The following is a 25431-nucleotide window of genomic DNA, read 5'->3' on the forward strand; positions in this document are numbered from 1 at the left end:
GGCCACCCCTCTGACTGCTTCCTGTTTTTCCCTAAATGCCCTTCTCATCTCTGTTCAATGTGTTGTTGTTCTATTCCAGCCAACTGATGCAGTCTTTAGAAAGAAACACCACCCATCGGAAGTTAAGCCAAGTTTTCAGGAAGCGATGGAGCACTCTTCCCATTCCTACGGCACATTGACACAACAGCAAAGTTAATATTATGGATGGTTGCTTTGGCCTTACATGCAAAGGTAACATCAGCTATCATTCTAGCTATAGACTCCTGAGAAAGTATATTGGGGCAAATAAGTATTTCATCAACCACCAATTGTGCAAGTTCTCCTACTTAAAAAGATTAGAGAGGCCTGTAATTATCAACATGGGTAAACCTCAACCATGAGAGACAGAATGTGGAAAAAAAAAAAAACAGAAAATCACATTGTTTGATTTTTAAAGAATTTATTTCCAAATTAGAGTGGAAAATAAGTATTTGGTCACCTTTAAACAAGCAAGATGTCAAAGAGGTCTAACTTCTTCTAACGAGGCTCCACTCATTACCTGTATTAATGGCACCTGTTTTAACTCATTATCGGTATAAAAGACAACTGTCCACAACCTCAGTCAGTCAACTACACTATGGCCAAGACCAAAGAGCTGTGGAAGGACACCAGAGACAAAATTGCAGACCTGCACCTGGCTGGGAACACTGAATCTGCAATAGGTAAAACGCATGGTGTAAAGAAATCAACTGTGGGCGCAATTATTAGAAAATGAAAGACATACAAGACCACTGATAATCTCCCTCGATCTGGGGCTCCATGCAAGATCTCACCCCCTGGCATCAAAATGATAACAAGAACGGTGAGCAAAAATCCCAGAACCACACGGGGCGACCTAATGAATGACCTACAGAGAGCTGGGACCACAGTAACAAAGGCTAGTATCAGTAACACGATGCGCCGCCAGGGACTCAAATCCTGCACTGCCAGACGTGTCCCCCTGCTGAAGCCAGTACACGTCCAGGCCCGTCCGCGGTTCGCTAGAGAGCATTTGAATGATCCAGAAGAGGACTGGGAGAATGTGTTATGGTCAGATGAAACCAAAATAGAACTTTTTGGTAGAAACACAGGTTCTTGTGTTTGGAGGAGAAAGAATACTCAATTTCATCAGAAGAACACCATACCTACTGTGAAGCATGCGGGTGGAAACATCATGCTTTGGGGCTGTTTTTCTGCAAAGGGACCAGGACGACTGATCTGTATAAAGGAAAGAATGAATGGGCCATGTATCGAGAGATTTTGAGTGAAAATCTCCTTCCGTCAGCAAGTGCATTGAAGATGAGACGTGGCTGGGTCTTTCAGGAAGACAATGATCCCAAACACACAGCCAGGGCAACATAGGAGTGGCTTCGTAAGAAGAATTTCAAGGTCCTGGAATGGCCTAGCCAGTCTCCAGATCTCAACCCCATAGAAAATCGGTGGAGGGAGTTGAAAGTCCGTGTTGACCAAGGACAGCCCCAAAACATCACTGCTCTACAGCAGTGTTTTTCAACCTTTTCTGAGTCGTGGCACGTTTTTACATTGGAAAAAAATCTCGCGGCACACTACAAACAAAAATGTTCCAAAATTACTTTCTGTACAGTATGTTTAATTATTAAAAAAAACATATATCCAAATCTATATTTAGTGTGAAACTTGAGCCTCTTTAGATGAACCCACACCTGATATCCTGGCAGGAATCTTCGTCAACAACTCTGTTTTTATTTTTTATAGCAGTTAGGCTTGAAAAGCTATGAATTATCAGACAGGGGGTCTTTAAAAATATCTTGAACCGCATCAAGGCCAAGCATCTCACTGACAATGCAGGCAGGAAGGTAGTATTAACGTCCCTACCACAATGTGGGACTTTTTACATTTAGCAACAAGTTCAGCAACAAGGTAACTGCCTTTGAGGGCTTTCTCATTTACCTTTGTAGTTTTTCCCAAAAATGGTGCCTGTTTCTGTGTTTTCATGAAGGCGAACAAAATAGTCCATCGACTTGTTTTGAAGCGATCGGTGTTTCGTTGGGAGATACCGTTTAGGCTCACTTAGCACCATGGCACTGTTGGATAGCTGCTCGCGTCGTGTTCAAGAACTACTCGGATTTCTAGACATCAGCAACCTTGCAGTCCTTGTCAATGTGTTGGAATAAAACACGGGGGAGATTGACGGTCATCACATATGGATGAAATGAAAAGGACACTTTCGTGTATATCTACACTTGACGAGTCTAATCAAAAGATGTAAAATAGACATGTTGGGATCCACCTTGTCGCGGACAGCAAGTTGGCTAATGTCTAGAAATCCGAGCAGTTCTTAAACGTGACACAAGCAATACCTCGCTCATTTGGACACAAACGAAAAGTTCTACCTACTCCGTCCTTCCTCGTGGAAGCCCGACGACGTGAAAAAAAATGCAACATTAGATAATTTCTCGCGGCACACCTGACTATCTTTCACGTTGCGCACCGGTTGAAAAACACTGCTATAGAGGAGATCTGCATGGAGGAATGGGCCAAAATACCAGCAACAGTGTGTGAAAAGCTTGTGAAGAGTTACAGAAAACGTTTGGCCTCCATTATTGCCAACAAAGGGTACATAACAAAGTATTGAGATGAACGTTTGGTATTGACCAAATACTTATTTCCCACCATGATTTGCAAATAAATTCTTTAAAAATCAAACAATGTGATTTTCAGTTTTTTTTCCCACATTCAGTCTCTCAGGGTTGAGGTTTACCCATGTTGACAATTACAGGCCTCTCTAATATTTTCAAGTGGGAGAACTTGCACAATTAGTGGTTGACTAAATACATATTTGCCGCACTGTACGTGCATTAATCGCAGTTTATAATACCGTAGATGCATACATTTCTATCACATTCAGATTACAGTGTTTTGTAAGGTGTACATATGTAATATTCAATGCTCTACAAATAGTAAATGAATATACAGTATATACTGTATATGCTTGTCAAATATATGCGATTTTTACAGAATCTAGACAAAGCTATATTGTATTTATTACATTGTGTACACTGGCAGGCTATATCTCCCTTCTGTTGTTAAGTTTCAAAGCTTTTAATTGACTGTCTCAAGGCTTTTGTTTACATGGTAAATGAGATTTTCCCTTACAATAAATTTCAAAACTTGCAAAAACCTCCTTTTCTGAAATTTTTGAGTTTCAAACAGTAATCCTCAAGGTGTGATATACAGGCACCCTCAAAAGAATCACTTCCCAAGTGCAGTTCAGTTGTATATAACTTCGAAATTCAATACTTTGCCTTGGATCTGTCATATCTTTTTATTTTTATTTTTGCTATATTTTCAATTTAACTTATGTGCGATAAATGTTAAAATATAATTTAAGTGGTCACTGTTGTTTAGGCCATAACAGATTGAAGACATCTTGCGTGAAACAAAAGCTATTGTATTACTACAGGTGATTTGGTAACACTTTGCAATAAGGGTCCCTTAATTAACATTAGTTAATGCATCTTTAGACAATAACTAATGTTTTAAGTAACATTACAATAATTAATATAATTGCTTATCTAACATTTATTAATATATGAATTAACATGAGTTAATGCATTAGCTAATGCATTAGCTAATGCATTAAGGGTGTTAAGAGAAAGATCAATTACTACCTTTCTTCCCAACGTTGCTTCCCACGATATTTCTAATCGTAGGGAGAGGGATTGTAAGGCTTTAGCCAATTAAAAAAAGGCTCCAGAGGCTGCCAAAATTCACTCTACTCATTTTACGCTGCCTTTTAGCTCTATATATAGATAAAACTGCGCCATTACAGATTGAACGCGACAATGCGTGAGCGGGTCGTGCAGCGCATGTGTTTAATTTAATAAATAAAATTTAATTACCGACGTTAACGGGATAAATTTGATAACCCTACCTTAAGCCTAAACTAAAGACTCTGGATGAGTGTAACATATTGTGTCTGTAACGTTAAATACAATTAGAAAACGATTTAATTAAAAAATATATATATATTTAAAAAAGGCATGGCCGATATTTTTTTGCCGATTCCGATATTTTGAAAATGACGTGATCGGACACGATCGATCGGCATCTCTACTTTTAATCATTGTGGTTTGTTGTGTTCGCTTTGAAGCAGTTGACCACATTAGTCACGTAGCGTATTTAACCAGCCTTATTTGGTATAACTGCATTGAAGTATTTTCTTAAGGCATTTTTTTAGTACGTTTTGCCTGTACGCATCCGAACAAAACAAGTTTAGCGCGAACGGTAGTACTTTGGGTGTCAAATTCGACTAATGTAGGATGTTTCGGCGATATAGCAGATTTTGGCAGAACATCGTCTCTGAACAGATGAGGCATAGCGGTCTTGTGCTGCCGCCAGGTAAAATGAACAAAAATGTGTTGGTTTACTCCTCCTTAAACACTCTGTTTTCCGCATCAATCTTGCGTAGTTTTGAGCTCGCCATTTGCCGTACCTTTTCGCCTCTTCCTCCAACTTCATTCGGCTCAGTTTTTGGCTGTCACTCCGCGGAGTCTGGAAAGCGAGTGTGAGACATGCTGTTCTGAAAATAACTTTCAAATGCTTCACTCCCATTGGCTGGCTCACGCACGTCACCGCTAAGGTTTTTGTTTGTTGCCTACCTCCCCTCTGCAAACCCGCAGAAAAAAATGATTTTTGTTGTTGCTGCAACGTGTATTAGTCCGGACAGCTTGAGATCCGGTCCAGACGGCTTGGGGGTCCAGAACCGGACCGAGGTCCGCGGTTCCATGACCTCTGCTCTATAGGAACCGGTTCTCGGTTTCCATCCCTATTCACAATCATCCTAACGAATCTTGCTTTGTTATAAACGAGTACAGAAAAATTGAGCTTCTATTTGTGGTGTTTTTATTGTAGCTGCTTGTGTTTGGAGATTTGACTTCTGGCACTCTAGGTTTCTTTCCTACTGAGCAGCGGATGAGCCGTTCCACCGTCACAAAGCACACTTTGAGCATCTCCTCATTGAAAGATCAGCATCCTCCACTAGTACTGTGGTACAGTGGTTGGGATTCACTACCTGTATCATTAGAAGATATCAATGAGAGACAACAGATTTATCATTAATTTAATCTTTATTCACCTTGAAGGGAAGGGGATATTGAGCACCCCTGGCATTTCCATGAAAAGAGATGACAAACACATCCAACCAAACAAGGGAGGGTGTACAGGATTCCAGTCCATACGTAAAATACATATATTTACTATTTCTCGAACCGTTGGCATCCAATAGTCCCACACAGCATCCATCTGTGCTATTAAATATATAGATAAGTCATCTGTGAAGGGATTGACGGTACAGTGGGGCAAATAAGTATTTCGTCAACCACCAATCGTGCAAGTTCTCCTACTTGAAAAGATTAGAAAGGCCTATAATTGTCAACATGGGTAAACCTCAACCATGAGAGACAGAATGTGGGGGAAAAAAACAGAAAATCACATTGTTTGATTTTTAAAGAATTTATTCGCAAATCATGGTGGAAAATAAGAATTTGGTCAATACCAAAAGTTCATCTCAATACTTTGTTATGTACCCTTTGTTGGCAATAACGAAGGCCAAACGTTTTCTGTAACTCTTCACTCTTCGCTTGGTGTAAAGAAATCAACTGTGGGAGCAATTATTAGAAAATGGAAGACATACAATACCACTGATAATCTCCCTCGATCTGGGGCTCCATGCAAGATCTCACCCCGTGGCGTCAAAATGATAACAAGAACGGTGAGCAAAAATCCCAGAACCACACGGGGCGACCTAGTGAATGACCTACAGAGAGCTGGGACCATAGTAGCAAAGGCTACTATCGGTAACACAATGCGCTGCCAGGGAATCAAATCCTGCACTGCCAGACGTGTCCCCCTGCTGAAGCCAGAACACGTCCAGGCCTGTCTGCGGTTCGCTAGAGAGCATTTGGATGATCCAGAAGAGGACTGGGAGAATCTGTTATGGTCAGGCGAAACCAAAATAGAACTTTTTGGTAGAAACACAGGTTCTCGTGTTTGCAGGAGAAAGAATACTGAATTGCATCCGAAGAACACCATACCCACTGTGAAGCATGGGGGTGGAAACATCATGCTTTGGGGCTGTTTTTCGTTAAGGGACCAGGACGACTGATCTGTGTAAAGGAAAGAATGAATAGGGCCATGTATCGAGAGAATTTTGTCATGTTTGTGTGTTCTCAGCTCTTTTTTCTTTATTCAGCTCCTGATTGAACCAGACTGGCAGGGTAACACAACACACCTGTGCTTGATTGGGAAAGCTCAATATTTAAGGAAGCCTGTCACCATCTGCTAGTGTCGGAGTATTGCTTGCTACCTGCCTTGCTTACCGCTGTGTTCTCATCGTCGTTCTTCGTGCTTCCCGACATTCTACGGTCGTGGTCTGGTTTGATCATTTTTACGTTTGTGCTCTTTTGGACTTTGTAGTTAGGATTTTGTACTCTGTTATATTCGCGCCTTTCTTGCGTGCTCTCTTAGTTGTAATTTGTTACACTCGCGTTTTTCCAGCGTGCTCTCTTAGTTGTAATTTGTTACATTCGCGTTTTCCAGCGTGCTCCCTTAGTTGTAATTTGTTACACTCGCGTTTTCCAGCGTGCTCCCTTTGTTGTACTTAATAAATACAAGCATTCACTCTACCTGATCTTCTGGTCTGTGTTTGGGATCCACATCAACGGCTTGCCGTTCATAACAAATTTGAGTGAAAATCTCCTTCCAACAGCAAGGGCATTGAAGATGAGATGTGGCTGGGTCTTTCAGCATGACAATAATCCCAAACACACAACCAGGGCAACAAAGGAGTGGCTCCGTAAGAAGCATTTCAAGGTCCTGGAGTGGCCTCGCCAGTCTCCAGATCTCAACCCCATAGAAAATCTGCGGAGGGAGTTGAAAGTCCGTGTTGCCCAACGACAGCCCCAAAACATCACTGCTCTAGAGGAAATCTGCATGGAGGAATGGGCCAAAATACCAGCAACAGTGTGTGAAAAGCTTGTGAAGAGTTACAGAAAACGTTTGGCCTCCGTTATTGCCAACAAAGGGTATATAACAAAGTATTGAGATGAAGTTTTGGTATTGACCAAATACTTATTTTCCACAATGATTTGCAAATAAATTCTTTAGAAATCAAACAATGTGATTTTCTGTTTTTTTTTTTCCACATTCTGTCTCTCATGGTTGAGGTTTACCCATGTTGACAAGTACAGGCCTTTCTCATATTTCAAGTGGGAGAACTTGCACAATTAGTGGTTGACTAAATACTTATTTGCCCCACTGTATGTGTGTGTGTGCGTGTTTGTGAGAGGAAGGGGGAGAGCTTATAGTCGACAAAGGTGTGGCAGAGCAGCGTTACGTGGCGCCCGCGTTTTGTCTACATGATGCCGCAAGAGGACAGCGGGTTGGCGATGTGGCAGGTGCAGGCCGACTGGCAGTATTGGCGCACAGTCTGGTAGCAGCTGCGGTCCGCGTCCCCGCCCCACTGCACTGGCCCGTTGGGGTCGGAGGGCAGCCGGCTTAAGATGCTGGTATTGATGGCGAGGGCCGCCAGGCCGTAGTCGGTAAACAGCACGGTTTCGCGGCGGCAGGTGGGGCAGGAGATGAACTTGTACTTGGGGCACGACTCGTAGAGGATCTGCAGGCACTCCTCGCACACCGAGTGCAGGCAGGACAAGATGCGAGGGCGCTTGCCGGCGAAGTTGTAGGTGTGGCCGCAGGTGGGGCAGTCCAGGGGCTCGCAGGGCATCGGGGGCCCCGAAGAAGTCGAGGAAGAAGACGAGGACGTGGAGGAGGAGCGCAGAACGTACTGGTTGACGATGACGTCCTCCATCTTGTAGTGGAACTGGTGGTAGCAGATTTCGTTGGCACTGGTTTTGCGCTGCGCTAAGAAGCTCTGCTCCCTGCGGACGACGGGGGCCTGCGGGGACGGCACGGGCCTGGGGGTCGCCACCGTCACGTCCAGCGTAAGGTCGCTGCAGGCTTGGTTGACGATGATCTCCCCTTCGCCGCCGCCATCCCACGCTACCCGAGGGGGCGGGGCGAAGCGAGGCTGGGTGACGGGCACCGTGCACTCTCGGGGGAACTTTTCGGACTGGATGATCTTGACCGTGTCCATCGGGATGGTGACGGGCTGACGCCTGAGGCAGGACATTCGGAATTCGGAAATGGACGCCAAAGAGATTTTAAAGAGGAGTCGATAGCCCTGCCTTTTTCTGGGCAAGAGAAATGGGTAGTTTTGTGTTAAAGTCAGCCATTAGATGGCACGTGTGGACGAATTTCTACCTCCATGTTGCTTAAGACACCCCTCCTCAACTCAGGTGGAGGCCCCTGTCAGCCTGAGTCCTTGTGAGGGCTTGCCGGGTTAAAGAGTTGAGCCAGAGTACCTAAATTCCAAGCTTAATAATAAACAGTCCAGCTTCTTAGACCGGTGTTGGCTATTTAGGTATTAAAACATTATATCCATTTCATACACACAGTTAGCACCAGTGAATAATGCACAGTTTTGCAAGCACACGCACTACAGTTTGGCAGATTTCTGCATTCACAGGGACTCAATTCAATTCTGAGTATCTCAAAGTATGTTTCAGGCCAAGTCAACTATCTCCCATGTTCCTTGTAATGTGCTCTTCCCAATTCACTCAACAGAACCTGGTTGACTCCCTTCTTTGTTGACAAGAGGGCGGTCCAGTATTTGAGTTGCGGCGGTGTCCTTTGAGGCTTGTTTGTGAATTCCTACAGTTCAGTTGAGGACGTTTTGGATAACAGTCCAAAAATGTGGGCCACGCTTGTCTCTCTTAGATAGCTCTGCTGCATCTACCTGTGAAAACAGAACACGTGAGGCAGTTAGGTATTTGCAAGGACACAATGACAGTTGTTAGCAGGTATGCTATCGCGGTTGATCTACAGATGTCACGAGTGAGATCAACACCACCAGTGGGAATTTTGGTTAAGATTGTGCAGAGAGATTGGAAGTGTGGAAGTACTTTCGGTTTTAAAACAGAGTAGTAAGTGCTACCTACAGTTGTGGTTAAAAGTTTACATACACTTGTGAAGAACATAATGTCATGGCTCTCTTTAGTTTCCAGTTATTTGTACAACTCTGATTTTTCTCTGATAGAGTGATTGGAACAGATACTTCTTTGTCACAAAAAACATTCATGAAGTTTGGTTCTTTTATGACTTTATTATGGGCGAACAGAAAAAAGTGATCAAATCTGCTGGGTCAAAAATATTCATACAGCTGCGCTAATATTTAGTAACATGTCCCTTGTCCATTTTCACTTCAATTAGTCGCTTTTGGTAGCCATCCACAAGCTTCTGGCAAGCTTATGGTTGAATCTTTGACCACTCCTCTTGACAGAATTGGTGCAGTTGAGTTAAATTTGATGGCTTTCTGACATGGACTTGTTTCTTCAGCATTGTCCACAAGTTCTCAGTGGGGTTTAAGTCAGGCCATTCGAAAACCTTAATTCTAGCCTGATTTAGCCATTCAATTACCACTTTTAATGTGTGTTTGGGGTCATTGTCCTGTTGGAACACCCAACTGCGCACAAGACCCAATCTTCGGGCTGATGACGTTAGGTTATCTTGAAGAATTTGAAGGTAATCCTCCTTCTTCATTATCCCATTTACTCTCTGTAAAGCACCAGTTCCATTGGTAGCAAAACAGCCCCGCAGCATAATACTACCACCACCGTGCTTGACGGTAGGCATGGTGTACTTGGGGTTAAAGGCCTCACCTTTTCTCCTCCAAACATATTGCTGGGCATTGCGGCAAAGCAGCTCGATTTTTACCACAGAACTTTCCTCCAGAAGGTCTTATCTTTGTCCATGTGATCAGCAGCAAACTTCAGTCGAGCCTTAAGGTGCCGCTTTTGGAGCAAGGGCTTCCTTCTTGCACGGCAGCCTCTAGATCCATGGAGATGCAAAACACGCTTGACTGTGGACACTGACACCTGTGTTCCAGCAGCTTCTAATTCTTGGCAGATCTGCTTTCTGGTGATTCTCGGTTTAATCTTCACCCTCCTGACCAATTTTCTCTCAGCAGCAGGTGATAGCTTGCGTTTTCTTCCTGATCGTGGCAGTGACAAAACAGTGCCATGCACTTTATACTTAAAAACAATTGTTTGCACTGTTGCTCTTGGGACCTGCAGCTGCTTTGAAATGGCTCCAAGTGACTTTCCTGACTTGTTCAAGTCAATGATTCGATTTTCAGATCCATGTATGTATATTTTTGACCCAGCAGATTTGATCACTTTTTCTGTTAACCCATAATAAAGTCATATAAGAACCAAACTTCATGAATGTTTTTTGTGACAAAGAAGTATCTGTTCCAATCACTCTATCGGAGAAAAATCAGAGTTGTAGAAATAACTGGAAACTCAAGAGAGCCATGACATTATGTTCTTCACTTCAACTTTTGACCACAACTGTACATGTATTTAAGTTAGAGGATCACTTTAAAATCAATATAATACATTATAAGAATTTGAGAAATACTTTATGCTTGTATTTAGGTGGATTTTTCAGATTTCTGTGCTTGGAAAATCATTTTCGCAATAGCTCTTGTAAGGTAGAAAGACATTGTGCCAGCGAAGGTGTTAAAATGAACACATGTCAGGTGAGAGATGGTGACTGTGACAGATATGCTTGCTATTAACTGTCAACGCTGTCATCCTCTGAGTTCTCAAACACATAGAAATTTCGTTCTTTGCGTTGGTGTGTTCAAAAACGTCAAGCATGTGGGTGATCTGTTTCGGCAAACACAACAAGCAAAAATGAAACATTTAGGACGGCACCTCGGTTCTTCATTTTTTGCTGTAATGATTCACTGAGGCGAAAAAGGCAAGTGGGGGTGGTGACCCACATGGTGAATCAAGAAGAAGGAAAAGAGCATGCTTTTCTATTTCTGGTTTGGGTATGCATGCACATATCAGCGCTCCCCGCAGCCGTAATCTCAACAGCGACATGGCTTCACTCTCACATGAAGCAGCGGCCATATTAGACGTCTCCCCCATCTGTTTGTCTACCCACTCCGCACCCAGAGTCTCACTCACTGTGGGCCTGTAACACTTTGCCCAAAATAGCATTTATCTGTTCCCCCACTATTTCACAAGCACGTTTTCAGTCAGATTCCTGGGGTGTCTGGCATGAATCGCTGTCTTTAGGTCATGCCACAGCATCTCAATGGGGTTCAAGTCTGGACTTTGATTTGGCCAGTCCAAAACGTGTATTTTGTTCTTCTGAAACCATGCTGAAGTTGATTTACTTCTGTGTTTTAGATCATTGTCTTGTTGCAGCATATTTTTAGCTTCAACTGTCTGACAGACGGCCTCAGGTTTTCCTGCAAAACATCCTGATTAACTTTTGAATCCTTCCATTAATGATTGCAAGTTGTCCAGGCCCTGAGGCAGGAAAACAGCCCCAAATCCTGATGCCCCCTCCACCATGTTGCACGGTGGGGTAAAGGTGTTCACCAGGGGTGAAACTGGGCGGGAACGGTCAAGAACGCAGTTCCGGTATTAGATTCAGGGCCGGTATACACTACTTTGATTCTGAAAATATGACGGCAACTGTCTAAACGCTATGTAAAAAAAATATATATATATATATTAGGGCTGTCAAAATTATCGCGTTAACGCGCGGTAATTAATTTTTTAAATTAATCACGTTAAAATATTTGACGCAATTAACGCACATGTCCCGCTCAGACAGTATTCTGCCTTTTGGTAAGTTTTACAGCAAGGCTTTTTTGTGCTGTCTAACAGCGAACTCTTGTGGTCGCTTTGCAACATGGTTTATTTTTTTTCTTGCCAGTTCAATATGGCTGTACGATGTCTCGGGCTGATAATGTTGTGCTTATATGATCCTTGGACAAGATTTGTCCGTAAGCATGGTTGTTGTAAAGAATGTACATATTATGTTAGTAAGCGAAATGTTATATTTTTTGTATGAGACGCTTTTTGTTTATGTTTAGTGAACCTGTATAGCGTGCTAAGCTAACGTTGTTGCTGATGCAATGCTTGTGTACTTTTTTTTTGTAGTTTTACGACGGTCTAAAGTCTAAACGGTCTAAAATGTATGCATTTTTTCATCAGAAATTGGTAAATTGCTCAAACTAAGCTATTTTCTAATGCTGATTTCTAAAGAATGGAAAACGATATGACCTTACTTTTTTTCTGCTGAAAGAAGAGAGTCTAATCTTATGGTGGGTTCCATGTTTATATAGCAATAGAACAGAAGTTTCTGTGGGCCTTGCAAAAGCAGTCAAAATCCAGTAAAACGGCCGGGAGCGAAGGGCCTTGCTCCGGTGAAAATGGCTGGGAGTGAATGAGTTAATGTTGGTGAGCTATTCCATTTTTCCTCCACACATGACGTTGTGTGTTACTCCCCAACTATTCAACTTTGGTTTCATCAGTCCACAAAATATTTTGCCTTTACTTCTATGGAGTGTCCAAGTGCCTTTTTGCGAACATTAAACGGGCAACAATGTTTTTTGTAGACAGCAGTGGCTTCCTCTGTGGAGTCCTCCCATGAACACCATTCTTGGTCATACTTTTACATATAGTTGATGTGTGCACAGAGATACTGGACTGTGCCAGTGATTTCTGCAAGTCTTTAGCAGACACTTTAGGGTTCTTTTTGTAACTCTCTGAGTATTCTGCGCTGAACTCGTGGTGGAGGGCCACTCCTTGGGAGAGAAGCAACGGTGCCAAACTCTCTCCATTTGTAGACAACTTCTCTGACAGTCGACTGATGAACATCCAGATTTTTCTATAAATGTTTGGGTGGTTTTAGTTAAACCAGACACTTTTTTTTATTTATCTGTTTGATTTTGACAAAGATCAGATCACATTTGATGGTTGATTTTATGCAAAAATGTGAGAAATTCCAAAAGGTTCCGATACTTTTTCATCCCACTGTACTCTCACCACGGCTTGGCTTTGATGTTCCATTTCTAAATTGATTTTATAATTAAGAAGTGTGAAGTCTTTAGTGTCTTTTAAAGATGAAGATGTGTGAGACTATGCTACCTTGACTGAAGACTACAAAGAAACAACTACATTAAAAATAGAACCTAATGAGATCATGTTGTTTTATTTATTTTTGTGGCTATGAACAGCACGTTTAAGTCCACTTGTCAGGAAGGCGGAGATAACGCACAAAGTCTTTGAGCCCGGAGGAGACAAAGCAGCTAAAATTACCCCCGTCTGATTTGCAGACAACACTACAGACTGATAAGAGACCCCCTCGGACTGCATACGGGCAGGCTTTGGCGCAGCCTCCGTCTTAATCGACGTTAGCCCTCTGCTGTTATGTAAGGAGCTCATCCCAACCCGCCTGAAAAGAGCACACTGCCTCACGTTCTTCCGCAGCTATCCTTCCGCTACGGGTGTATGTGCAAGACATTATGACTGTTAATGCAGCTAATCTGCAATGTAATGTAAGTGAATCTAATATCATGTTCAACTTAGGTTTTAGTTGTTTTAAATTGAATTTTTCAGCGCATACGAACATACAAACGTACGGAGCCCCCCGGGTGCCAGGATAGAAAAAATGAAAAACCCGGGTGGCAGGATAGAAAAAATAAAAAATCATAGATAATCTGTACCCACAGTTTAGTAATCTGTGGGTACAGTTTAGTAATCTGTACCCACAGTTTAGTAAACTGTACCCACAGTTTAGCAATCTGTACCCACAGTTTACTAAACTGTACCCACAGTTTAGCAATCTGTACCCACAGTTTACTAAACTGTACCCACAGTTTACTAAACTGTGCCCACAGTTTACTAATCTGTACCCACAGTTTAGCAATGACCCGGAAACAGTAGTCACCAATGTTTGGCGGGGACTCCGAGTCCAAAGGCTACCAAAGAAAATGTGCAATAGTTACCTTTTAAATCCCCTTTGTTCGCCAAGGGCAAAAGGTGCAGGTGCTTGCTCGGTCGGTCCCTCGGCGTTTGGAGTCCCCGCCAAACATTGGTGATTACAGTTCCCGGGTCATTGCTAAACTGTGGGTACAGATTAGTAATCTGTGGGTACAGATTAGTAAACTGTGGGTACAGTTTAGTAAACTGTGGGTACAGATTGCTAAACTGTGGGTACAGTTTAGTAAACTGGGTACAGATTAGTAAACTGTGGGTACAGATTGCTAAACTGTGGGTACAGATTAGTAAACTGTGGGTACAGTTTAGTAAACTGTGGGTACAGATTGCTAAACTGTGGGTACAGATTAGTAAACTGTGGGTACAGTTTAGTAAACTGTGGGTACAGATTAGTAAACTGTGGGTACAGATTGCTGAACTGTGGGTACAGATTGCTAAACTGTGGGTACAGATTAGTAAACTGTTGGTACAGTTTAGTAAACTGTGGGTACAGATTAGTAAACTGTGGGTACAGTTTAGTAATCTGTGGGTACAGATTGCTAAACTGTGGGTACAGATTAGCTATGATTTAAAAAAAAAATTCTACCCTGGCACCCGGGGGGCTCCGTACAAACGTAATGGCGGACACTGGCTTTCTTGAGCTGGCCATGTTTAGTGAGTCTTCTGGAGCCGCGTGGTTCACGTGTGAGGAGGTGCAGTTCGTTCTCCATGGTATTTCAGACGATACCATGCGAGTCTACAACGTAGTGGCTGCGCTCGGGTAACTGGCGATGGTCAAAGCTCAGTGCTTTGTTGCCTTTCCGCCGAAAGAGGACAAGTATACGGGCCTCTAAGCGCAACTTCACCTCTTTAAACCACTGTGCGCATTAGCGCCTTAAAGAGCATACGACAGGAGAAAAAAAGACTTAAATAGCATTATTATGTGAATTAGAATCATATTTTGAGACAATTCGACTATATACAACAATTTAGCAAAGCGCAGATGACGAGGAATTAGTTTTTTAATCTCCCGGTTAGCCACGCCTACCATTATAGACCCTACCCACGTGACGTCACACACAGCCCTAAACCACGCCCCCGCACCATGTTGGCCGGCAACACATCGTTTTTCCCCATTGAGGCTACATACATTCCTCCTATTTACGGCGTTTTTCTGCTACTTAACGGCGATTAAACAAAATGGTGAAGGCATGTGTGGCTGTTGGTTGCACTAACAGAGAAGGTGGACGGAAAGACATAAAGTTTTACCGTATTCCGAAAGATCCCGAGAGGAGAGCAATGTGGACGGCTGCTATTCGACGCCAAAACTGGGCACCAAAAAATCACCACCGACTATGTAGTAGTCATTTTATATCAGGTAAGATGCATTTAAGATATACTTAGAGGGTTTGGGGCTGACAAATAACCACAATTAAGATCACTGCGAGGCTAATCGCCGACAACATACACGTATGTATGTAGTTAGTACTATCGCTAAACCATATAAACATAAAAACCCCTAACTGCATTGACAAACGACATGAAATAAATTAGACTTGACAGTGGATGTTAGCGAGAATAAAAGATTCTGAATTGAAAATGTCGTAACTCACCTTCCCGAGCACAAGATAGATTCCTGCCGAATTTTCGCGGACGAGGACTTCTTTCACCCAACCAGCAACAAAGTATTTATAAGCCTCCAAGCTCTTAAAGTTTTTTAAACTTTCGTGAGAATATGCCGACTTTGTGTGGATTAGGTAGTGATAGATATCTGGATAGCAGATGTCAGGCAGAGACGGCGAAGAGAACGTGTCGAAAAATAGCGATTTAGGCATCAAATATGGATCCGGCGACTGTATAAAACGAAGCTTTTCCACATAACGCCTTTTGTGTAAAACATCCAGTGAGTTTACGGCGTCGGAAAGCACTGGGTCTTCCATAAAATGCATTTTAATTTGCTCGTTCCATTGACACTAATGGTAATATAGCCACAGACAGACGGCCAAGATGGCGGGTCACGTGATTTTGTGACGTCGGTGGGTAGGGTATATAGACCCTACCCACGTGACGTCACAACTCCGCCCTCCTGACTGGTGCCGCCCAATTGTCCGTCAACACATCGTGTTTACCTGTTACGGCTACGTACATTCCTCCTATTTACGTGACGGCCCCCTTGAATCTTGCAACCTTTCGCCACATTTCAGGCTTCAAACATAAAGATATGAAATTTAATTTTTTTGTCAAGAATCAACAACAAGTGGGACACAATCATGAAGTGGAACAACATTTATTGGATAATTTAAACTTTTTTAACAAATAAAAAACTGAAAAGTGTGGCTTGCAATATTATTTGGCCCCTTTACTTTCAGTGCAGCAAACTCACTCCAGAAGTTCAGTGAGGACCTCTGAATGATCCAATGTTGTCCTAAATGACCGATGTTGATAAATAGAATCCACCTGTGTGTAATCAAGTCTCCATATAAATGCACCTGCTCTGTGATAGTCTCAGGGTTCTGTTTAAAGTGCAGAGAGCATTATGAAAACCAAGGAACACACCAGGCAGGTCAGAGATACTGTTGTGGAGAAGTTTAAAGCCGGATTTGGATACAAAAAGATTTCCCAAGCTTTAAACATCTCAAGGAGCACTGTGCAAGCCATCATACTGAAATGGAAGGAGCATCAGACCACTGCAAATCTACCAAGACCCGGCCGTCCTTCCAAACTTTCTTCTCAAACAAGGAGAAAACTGATGCAGCCAAGAGGCCCATGATCACTCTGGATGAACTGCAGAGATCTACAGCTGAGGTGGGAGAGTCTGTCCATAGGACAACAATCAGTCGTACACTGCACAAATCTGGCCTTTATGGAAGAGTGGCAAGAAGAAAGCCATTTCTCAAAGATATCCATAAAAAGTCTTGTTTAAAGTTTGCCACAAGCCACCTGGGAGACACACCAAACATGTGGAAGAAGGTGCTCTGGTCAGATGAAACCAAAATAGAACTTTTTGGCCACAATGCAAAACGATATGTTTGGCGTAAAAGAAACACAGCTCATCACCCTGAACCCACCATCCCCACTGTCAAACATGGTGGTGGCAGCATCATGGTTTGAGCCTGCTTTTCTTCAGCAGGGACAGGGAAGGTGGTTAAAATTGACGGGAAGATGGATGCAGCCAAATACAGGAACATTCTGGAAGAAAACCTGTTGGTAGACCTGAGACTGGGACGGAGATTTATCTTCCAACAGGACAATGATCCAAAACATAAAGCCAAATCTACAATGGAATGGTTCAAAAATAAACGTATCCAGGTGTTAGAATGGCCAAGTCAAAGTCCAGACCTGAATCCAATGGAGAATCTGTGGAAAGAGCTGAAGACTGCTGTTCACAAACACTCTCCATCTAACCTCACTGAGCTCGAGCTGTTTTGCAAGAAAGAATGGGCAAGAATGTCAGTCTCTCGATGTGCAAAACTGATAGAAACATACCCCAAGCGACTTGCAGCTGTAATTGGAGCAAAAGGTGGCGCTACAAAGTATTAACGCAAGGGGGCCGAATAATATTGCACGCCCCACTTTTCAGTTTATTTGTTAAAAAAGTTTAAATTATCCAATAAATTTTGTTCCACTTCACGATTGTGTCCCACTTGTTGTTGATTCTTGACAAAAAATTAAAATTTTATATCTTTATGTTTGAAGCCTGAAATGTGGCGAAAGGTTGCAAGGTTCAAGGGGGCCGAATACTTTTGCAAGGCATTGTAAATAATGGCTTGAGAAGGACCAGTCAACCCGTCGAGGTTCACAACGAGGAAAACGCGACGAAGAGAGCTGCAAAATGTCATTGTTTCTGTCTCTTTACTTCAATATTTTTACAGGATATTCTTTTTATCCAAGTATTTTCCCCAATTGCTAAATAAATGGCATGGTCATGACAAATAACAGTCTTGTGCTAAATGGAATATGAAATAATAAAAATGCACTTATTCAGGACGACATGGCAAAATTACTCCATAATGGTCAAAAATGTCGACTTCACCTTTACTGGCGCACCTCCTAAGCACAGTGTTTCCTTGTTGTGACGTCATGCACAGAATATGCTAGATTTCCGGGATCTCGGGCGCTGGTCATTTTAGCTTGACAATCGATCCAAATTTCTTTCATTTTCTTGGCGTTGCGATGTGTGTAATTACACGAAGTGGCATGATATGAATCCAAAAGGCATGCATTCATGGATAAATGATGGAATATTAGCATTTCCCCAGGTGTTGTAATACCCTTTAAAAAACGTCCGAGGGGCTCGTCATGAGAATCCAACTCCCCGAGGTTACCGCCGACGATGGCGGCCCTACCACCCCGGTTCCTCACAGTTTTACTTCCAGCCCAGCACCACCACGGCTCGCACTTCCTGATGCTGAGATTCCTGTCTCGGCTCGCCGTGTGCATTCCTGGCCTTCTCGACAACGCTCATCCGTTCCTAGCCTTCTCAATGACGACGCGTCCACTCTTGGTCATCCTGTTGACGTCGATCCTGTGCCTGCATCTCTTGCCGCCACTGACGTCGATCCCAAGCCAGCTTCTCTGGGCACAGCCATCGCTCCAGTGCCTGCGCCTCCAGAAGTCTCTGGTGTCGCTCCTCTGCCAGTGCCTGCGAGCACCGCCGACAACGTCTTCCCTGTTTCGCCACTTATAGACGATGAGGATGTCGCTTCGACTCCAGTTTCGGCGCTTCCCTTGCCCATGCTCCGACTGGTCAGCTTGGTTTCTTCCGCCAGTTGCTCTGGTTCCCAACCACGGCCGGGTAACTCCAACCACCACGCCTGTCGCCCTCGTCCCTGGCCTCGGCTGGGTAGCACATGCTGCCTCTCTGGTCACCCACTTCTCCGGCCACAACTGGGCAGTGCTACACGACGCGTCCCTCCTCCTGAACGTCCACCTGATTGTCCTGCTCAGTCGTCCAACGCCTGGCATCCTGGACATCCTCCTAATTGTCTGACTGTTCGGTTACATCTGGCATCCTGTATGGGTGAATTCGGGGGGGGGGGGGGGGGGGCTGTGTAGTTACCACTACAGCTGCCTAACGTATTTCAGCCACGGAACTAATGTGGGGGATGCTGTGTTACGGAGGTTGTTGTGTGGTTCCCGGCAGAGAAAAGAGACACGATTGCCCGAGATACAAACTCAACTCTGCAAGCAACAAGACTCACACATCATCTGCTACAGTATTTACATTAAGTGCTTTGCTCAAGTACAGTGGTATGAAAAAGTATCTGAACCTTTTGGAATTTCTCACATTTCTGCATAAAATCACCATCTTTGTCAAAATCACACAGATGTAAAAACAGCGTCTTCTTTAACTAAAACCATCCAAACATTTATAGGGTTTCATATTTGAATGAGGTTAGCATGCAAACATTTGACAGAGGGGGGAAAATAAGAAAGTGAAGCCTCTGCCTAAAGAGACTTTGTCAGGAAATGCTGGGCAGGCAGGTTGTGTGGACACAAATGCAGGGAAACGAAAAAGGCAGCGAGGCAGGTGGCAGTGAACTCGAAAAACGTTTTAATAATAACTAACAAAAATCACAAAGTACAAACAAAAGGACTATGGATCAAAAGGCAATATTCCAACAAAACCTACTTAAACGGAGGGACAGGTACACAAGGGCTTGGACGGGACTTGACTTCAACGTTGACAGACACTGACATTGACAATGACGCAACAAAGACTGAAAAGGAACTGGGAGCTTATATACACACGTAGACAAAGGGTAACGAGACAATGAGGAACAGATGGGTGACACAGGTGGACGCAGATTGGAGGATGCACAAGGAGCGGTACACCAGGTGAAATCAATGGCAATTACAAGGACACACTAGGAGGGAACCAACACAAAACCTAACAGACTTAAATTGAAATTGAAATCCATTTTTACCAAACAATTTAAGTCAGGTGTGTGGGCAATCACTGATGATTGGTTTAAAACTGCCCTGCCCACTATAAAACACACACCTGGTAAGAACTGTCTTGATGAGAAGCATTGTCTGATGTGTATCATGGCTCGGTCAAAAGAGCTGTCTGAAGACCTTGTTGGTGTGTCTAAAGCTGGGAAAGGATACAAAACCATCTCTAAAAGTCTGTATGTTCATCAATCGACAGTCAGAGAAGTTGTCTACAAATGGAGAGAGATTGGCACTTTTGCTTCTCTCCCAAGGAGTGGCCATCCACCCAAGATGACGCCAAGAGTTCAGCGCAGAATACTCAGAGAGGTAAAAAAGAACCTGAGCGTGTCTGCAACAGAAATCACTGGCACAGTCCAGTATGTATGTGCACACATCAACTATATGCAAAACTATGGCCAAGAGTGATGTTCATGGGAGGACTCCACGGAGGAAGCCAGTGCTGTCTAAAAAAAACATTGCTGCGCAAAAAGGCACTTGGACACTCCACAGAAGTTTTGGCAAAATATTTTGTGGACTGATGAAACCAAAGTTGAACTGTTTGGGAGTAACACACAACATCACATGTGGAGGAAAAATGGAACCGCACACCAACATCAACACCTCATCCCAACCGTGAAGCATGGTGGCGGGAGCATCATGATTTGGGGCTGTTATGCTTCCTCACAGCCTGGACAGCTGGCAATCATTAATGTAAGAACGAATTCAAAAGTTTATCAGGATGTTTTGCAGAATAACCTGAGGCCGTCTGTCAGACAGTTGAAGCTAAAAAGAAGATGGATGCTGCAACAAGACAATGATCCAAAACACAGTCAAGTACCGTATTGGCCGAAATATAAGACGGTGTTTTTTTACCTTGAAATAAGACTGAAAAAGCGGGGGTCGTCTTATATTGGCGGTCTAGACATTATACCCATTCTGGACGCTAGATGGCGCCAGATATCATTGAAGCGATGTTCTGTCATGACAGATCTCAGCTACTAGTTTAACCAATTTGCATTATTTTATTGCAATGTTTTTCCTTATTCATATTTGTTTCAAGACTACAGTTACAGTTAGACTTCACTTTGATGGTTAATGCAGTTATTGCAATTTTGTTGTTTGGTTTATTTACATTTCAAAAACCAGAAGCCATTCATTTACGAATGTGATTGCACTTTAGTTTTCATATTTAAATGTTCAGATATTAAAATTTGAATGAGGCAAAATAATAATTATAATCATTTGTTTCTGGTGTACTGTAATTATTTTCTGTATAAAAATTAATTTGGTGTTCAAAAAGTCTTTTTTTCAAACTTGAGTCTTGAAAAAGAGGGGGTTATCTTATAATCTTATATTCGGGCCAATACGGTAAATAAACTTCAAAATACACGTTCTAGAGTGGCCAAGTCAAAGTCCAGACTTGAACCCCATCGAGATGCTGTGGCATGACCTAAAGACAGCGATTTATGCCAGACATCCCAGGAATCTGATAGAACTGCAGCAGTTTTGTAGAGATGAATGGGCCAAGATTAGTCCTGATCGATGTGCCAGACTGATCTGCAGCTACAGGAAGCGTCTGGTTGAAGTTATTGCTGCCAAAGGGGGGCACAAAATATAAAATGTGATGGTTCACTTACTTATTTTTTCCCCTTCTGTTATTGTTCGCATACTATCCTCATTAAAATATGAAAACCTATAAATGTTTGGGTGGTTTTAGTTAAAGCAGACACTGTTTTTTCATCTATGTGATTTTGACAAAGATCAGCTCACATTTGATGGTGATTTTATACAGAAATGTGAGAAATTCCAAAAGGTTCAGATACTTTAGCTTACTTTCCATGCCTCTAACAACTCACATTGTATACCTTCTCAGACTCATTGAAGCTGCAGACGCAGACCGTTATTGTTTTCAGCACCCTTGGTTGGCGGAATAAGGTAATAAGATAACAAAATAATAATTAATGAATGTATGTTGTTTTTGTTTGCTCACAGTATTTTGTTGAAAGTTTTCATCTCCATTATATTTTTGTGATGAATCTAGTGAAAGCAATGCTTATTTTGTACAATTGTTTGTCTAGGTTTTCACGGCACTCACAAGTGAGAGAGGGTAAAGAAAAATCAAAGAAACTGAAGCACCAGTCGAGACGACGTCGTCTTATTTCAACCAAGCGTCAGCTACAATGACTGATAAAATCAAGGTAGGCATCTGACCTGCTGATTGTCATCACAATAGGAAACGCACACACACACGTGTCGCGCATATCTAGCATTGTCACCCGTATTGTGACCCATTCTTTACATTCCGTTGGACTGACAAACAAGGCATGAGAAGCAGATATCAGACACGAATGTTATCTTGTGCATGCCTAAACTTGTTCTTATTGCGATTCAGTCAGGTTGAATACAAAGAAAATCAATGGCTGTTGTCAATGGAATGTTTTTGCAACCCTAACCGTTTTGCAAGTAAGTCTTTCCAAATTCTGTGGGTTTTTTTTTTTTTCTTCTCTTATCTTGCAATCTGTGGGCCTTAAGACGCAACTCCTGCTTATGTTGTGCTTATGTTGACATTAGGGGTATAGCAATCAATGTGGATCAATATATGGCGGAAAACACAAACAAGACTGAAAAAGCAGTTTCTGCTCTTGCACTCCTCTTTAAAAGAAACTGCAGTTTTTCAAGCCAAAACAACTGTTGTGTTTGATAGAACAATATGTTTCTATGCTGCCATATCAGATTCATGGCGCATGAAGCTCCCAAATTATTTTTAATTTGTCCGTTTTACCCTGAAAACCCACGTTTACAGACGTCGCGCAACCGCTTTTGTTTCAACCTAGCCATAAAAAGAAGGTAAGTAATTAGGGCCCGAGCACTAGACGTGCGAAGGCCCTATTGTTTTGCAAAGGATTATTATTATTATTATTATTATTATTATTATTATTATTATTATTATTATTATTATTATTAGGGCCCGAGCACTAAGCGTGCGAAGGCCCTATTGTTTTGCAAAGGATTATTTTTTTTTTTATTTTTTTTTTTTTTTTTTTTTTTCAGGGCAAATGAAAACGGCCAATTTGGAGGCCTGAACATGCACGAAAAGTCACCAAAATTTGCACATACGTCCGGAAAATTGTAAATTTCGATAATTTTGCAACGTTGCAAAAAAATATAACAAAATGGCTCAGTGGCGCCCCCTTGAAATTTTAAAATTGGCCTATAACATTAGGGTCTGTCAGCGTAGAGCAATGAAATTTGGGGGGTCTATACCTTGTCCAAAACCGCTCCAAAAAAGCATTTACACGCATATTCCAAACCCAACAGGAAATCGGTTATTTTGGATCAAATATGAAATTTTTATCGATTTACAGGGTGCACATTTGAGACCTTTTCGCCGAGGGAGTTAGTTGGATCATCTTCAAAATTGGTGAGACTGTTCAGGAGACATATGAAATCATAAGTTTTGAAAATGGTGCGTTTTCATTCACGGGTCTGACCTGGGCGTGGTGCCAAAGTCGACCATTTTTTCGGCAAAATGACAAATTCAGTAAATGACTTATAGTTCCTTGACACAACGTTCAATCTTTTTCATATTTGGCATGTATGTGTGGTATCCCACCCTTAACACGAGTGCATTGAAATATTACCCATTAGGTCTAGCGCCCCCTAGTGAGAACAGGAAATGCCTTTTTTTACGAGACAGGTTCCTCCTCCAAGGGAAAAAAATCTGTTGACCTCAAACCTGCATCAGGGGAGCCTTAAGACCTGTGTTCAGGTGCCTGATGAAAAATATTGAGGTTTCGTTGAGGCGGAGGGGTCCAAACAGGAAAGTGAAAATGAACGTCAACAATTTGTCACGCAAAAAACTTTGAACAGTCATAACTCGGCAGATATACAACATATCTGCGCCAAACTTCCCGTGTTTGTTGAGAGTCATACCCTGAAGGTTCTTGTAGGGGTCATTTGCATAAACTCTACAGTGCCAACTAGTGGCGACAGAAAGAAGTTTTAAAAAAGGCCTTTCCTATTGGGTTTTTTCAACATAGAGCAAGGAAATTTGGGGAGTAGATACCTTATGCAAAACTGATCCAAAAAGTCTCTTGCACCCATATTCCAAATCCAACAGGAAATCGGGTATTTTGGATCGAATGTGAAATTTTCATGGGTTCACAGTAGGAGTTTACATTTGGAGGCTTGAATATGCACAAAAACTTGTACAAATTTGCACATACATGCGGCTTTAGATAACGTTCGATAATCTTGCAATGTTACGAAAAAATGTAGCAAAATGCCTCAGTGGCGCCCCCTTGAATTTTTCAAAAAGGCGTTTCCTATTAGGTTTTTTTAACAGAGAGTGATGAAATTTGGGGAGTCGATACCTTGTGCAAAACTGCTCCAAAAAGTCTCTTGCACCCGTATTCCAAATCCAACAGGAAATCGGGTATTTTGGATCGAATGTGAAATTTTTATCGGTTCACAGTAGGAGTTTACATTTGGAGGCTTGAACATGCACGAAAACTCACAAAAATTTGGACATACATGTGGCTTTGCATAACGTTCAATAATCTTGCAACGTTACGAAAACATGTAACAAAATGGCTCAGTGGCGCCCCCTTGAAATTTTCAAAAAGGCCTCTCCATTTAGGTTTTTTCAACGTAGAGGGATGAAATTCGGAGAGTCGATACCTTGTACAAAACTGCTCCAAAAAGTCTCTTGCATGCATATTCCAAACCCAACAGGAAATCGGGTATTTTGGATTGAATGTGAAATTTTTATCGATTTACAGTGTGCACATTTTACACCTTGGCACCTAGGGAATTAGTTTGATCATTCTCAAAATTGGCGAGACTGTTCATGAGGCATATGAAATCTTAAGTTATCAAAATGGTGTGTTTTCATTCACGGGCCTGACCTGGGCGGGGTGCCAAAGTCGGCCATTTTTTCGGCAAAATGACAAATTCAGTAAATGACTAATAGTTCCTTCACACAACGTTCCATCTTTTTCATATCTGGCATGTATGTGCGACATCCCACCCTTAACACGAGTGCATTGAAATATTACCCATTAGGCCTAGCGCCCCCTAGTGAGAACAGGAAATGCCTTTTTTTACGAGACAGGTTCCTCCTCCAAGGAAAAAAAATCTGTTGACCTCAAACCTGCATAAGGGAAGGCTTAAGACCTGTCTTCAGGTGCCTGATGAAAAATATTGAAGTTTCGTTGAAGCGGAGGGGTCCAAACAGGAAAGTGAAAATGACTGTCAACAATTTTTCTCTCCAAAAACTTTGAACAGTCATAACTCGGCAGATATACAACATATCTGCGCCAAACTTCCCGTGCTTGTTGAGGGTCATACCCTGAAGGGCCTTGTAGAGATCATTTGCATCAACCCTACAGCGCCAACTAGTGGCAATAGAAAGTCACTCGTTTTTCCAATACATGTCCAGTTCTTTTCAGGTTGGTCATTGTAATTTGAAGACCTATTGTAATACTTATTTACAGCCCATGTCCACGTGTCTCTGTCTGTTGCCGTGACGACCCTTTATTCGCCATTTAAAGGAAATATTTTTTTTCAAAGACTCAGGCAGCTTATATAGCCACAA

The 25431-nt window shown here is 42.4% G+C and overlaps 2 protein-coding genes across 3 annotated transcripts in view; one reads left to right on the forward strand and one right to left on the reverse strand.

Moving 5' to 3' along the window:
* si:dkey-106l3.7 (uncharacterized) overlaps positions 1–22315 on the forward strand; it is a 40137-nt gene extending 17822 nt beyond the window's left edge. Inside the window, exons 6-8 of one of the 2 annotated variants that reach the window (XR_009061188.1) lie at positions 80–231; positions 21709–21770; positions 21914–22315. Coding sequence is in view for 1 of the 2 variants with exons in the window: in XM_057819863.1 (XP_057675846.1) it covers positions 80–179 (100 nt within the window). In the remaining variant the exon portion in view is untranslated. Of the gene's footprint in view, positions 1–79; positions 2186–21708; positions 21771–21913 lie in introns of those variants that run through there. The other variant, XM_057819863.1, reaches the window with a different exon arrangement.
* The window catches only part of rnf208 (ring finger protein 208), a 30047-nt gene continuing 11881 nt past the window's right edge, over positions 7266–25431 (reverse strand). The window contains exon 2 of the mRNA XM_057819864.1: positions 7266–8854. Within this exon, the coding sequence (XP_057675847.1) occupies positions 7412–8188 (777 nt within the window). The 5' untranslated portion in view covers positions 8189–8854 and the 3' untranslated portion in view covers positions 7266–7411. The remainder of the gene's footprint in view (positions 8855–25431) is intronic.

This window comes from Corythoichthys intestinalis, chromosome 17, assembly GCF_030265065.1.
Source record: "Corythoichthys intestinalis isolate RoL2023-P3 chromosome 17, ASM3026506v1, whole genome shotgun sequence".
In the NCBI taxonomy this organism is placed as follows: Eukaryota; Metazoa; Chordata; class Actinopteri; order Syngnathiformes; family Syngnathidae; genus Corythoichthys; species Corythoichthys intestinalis.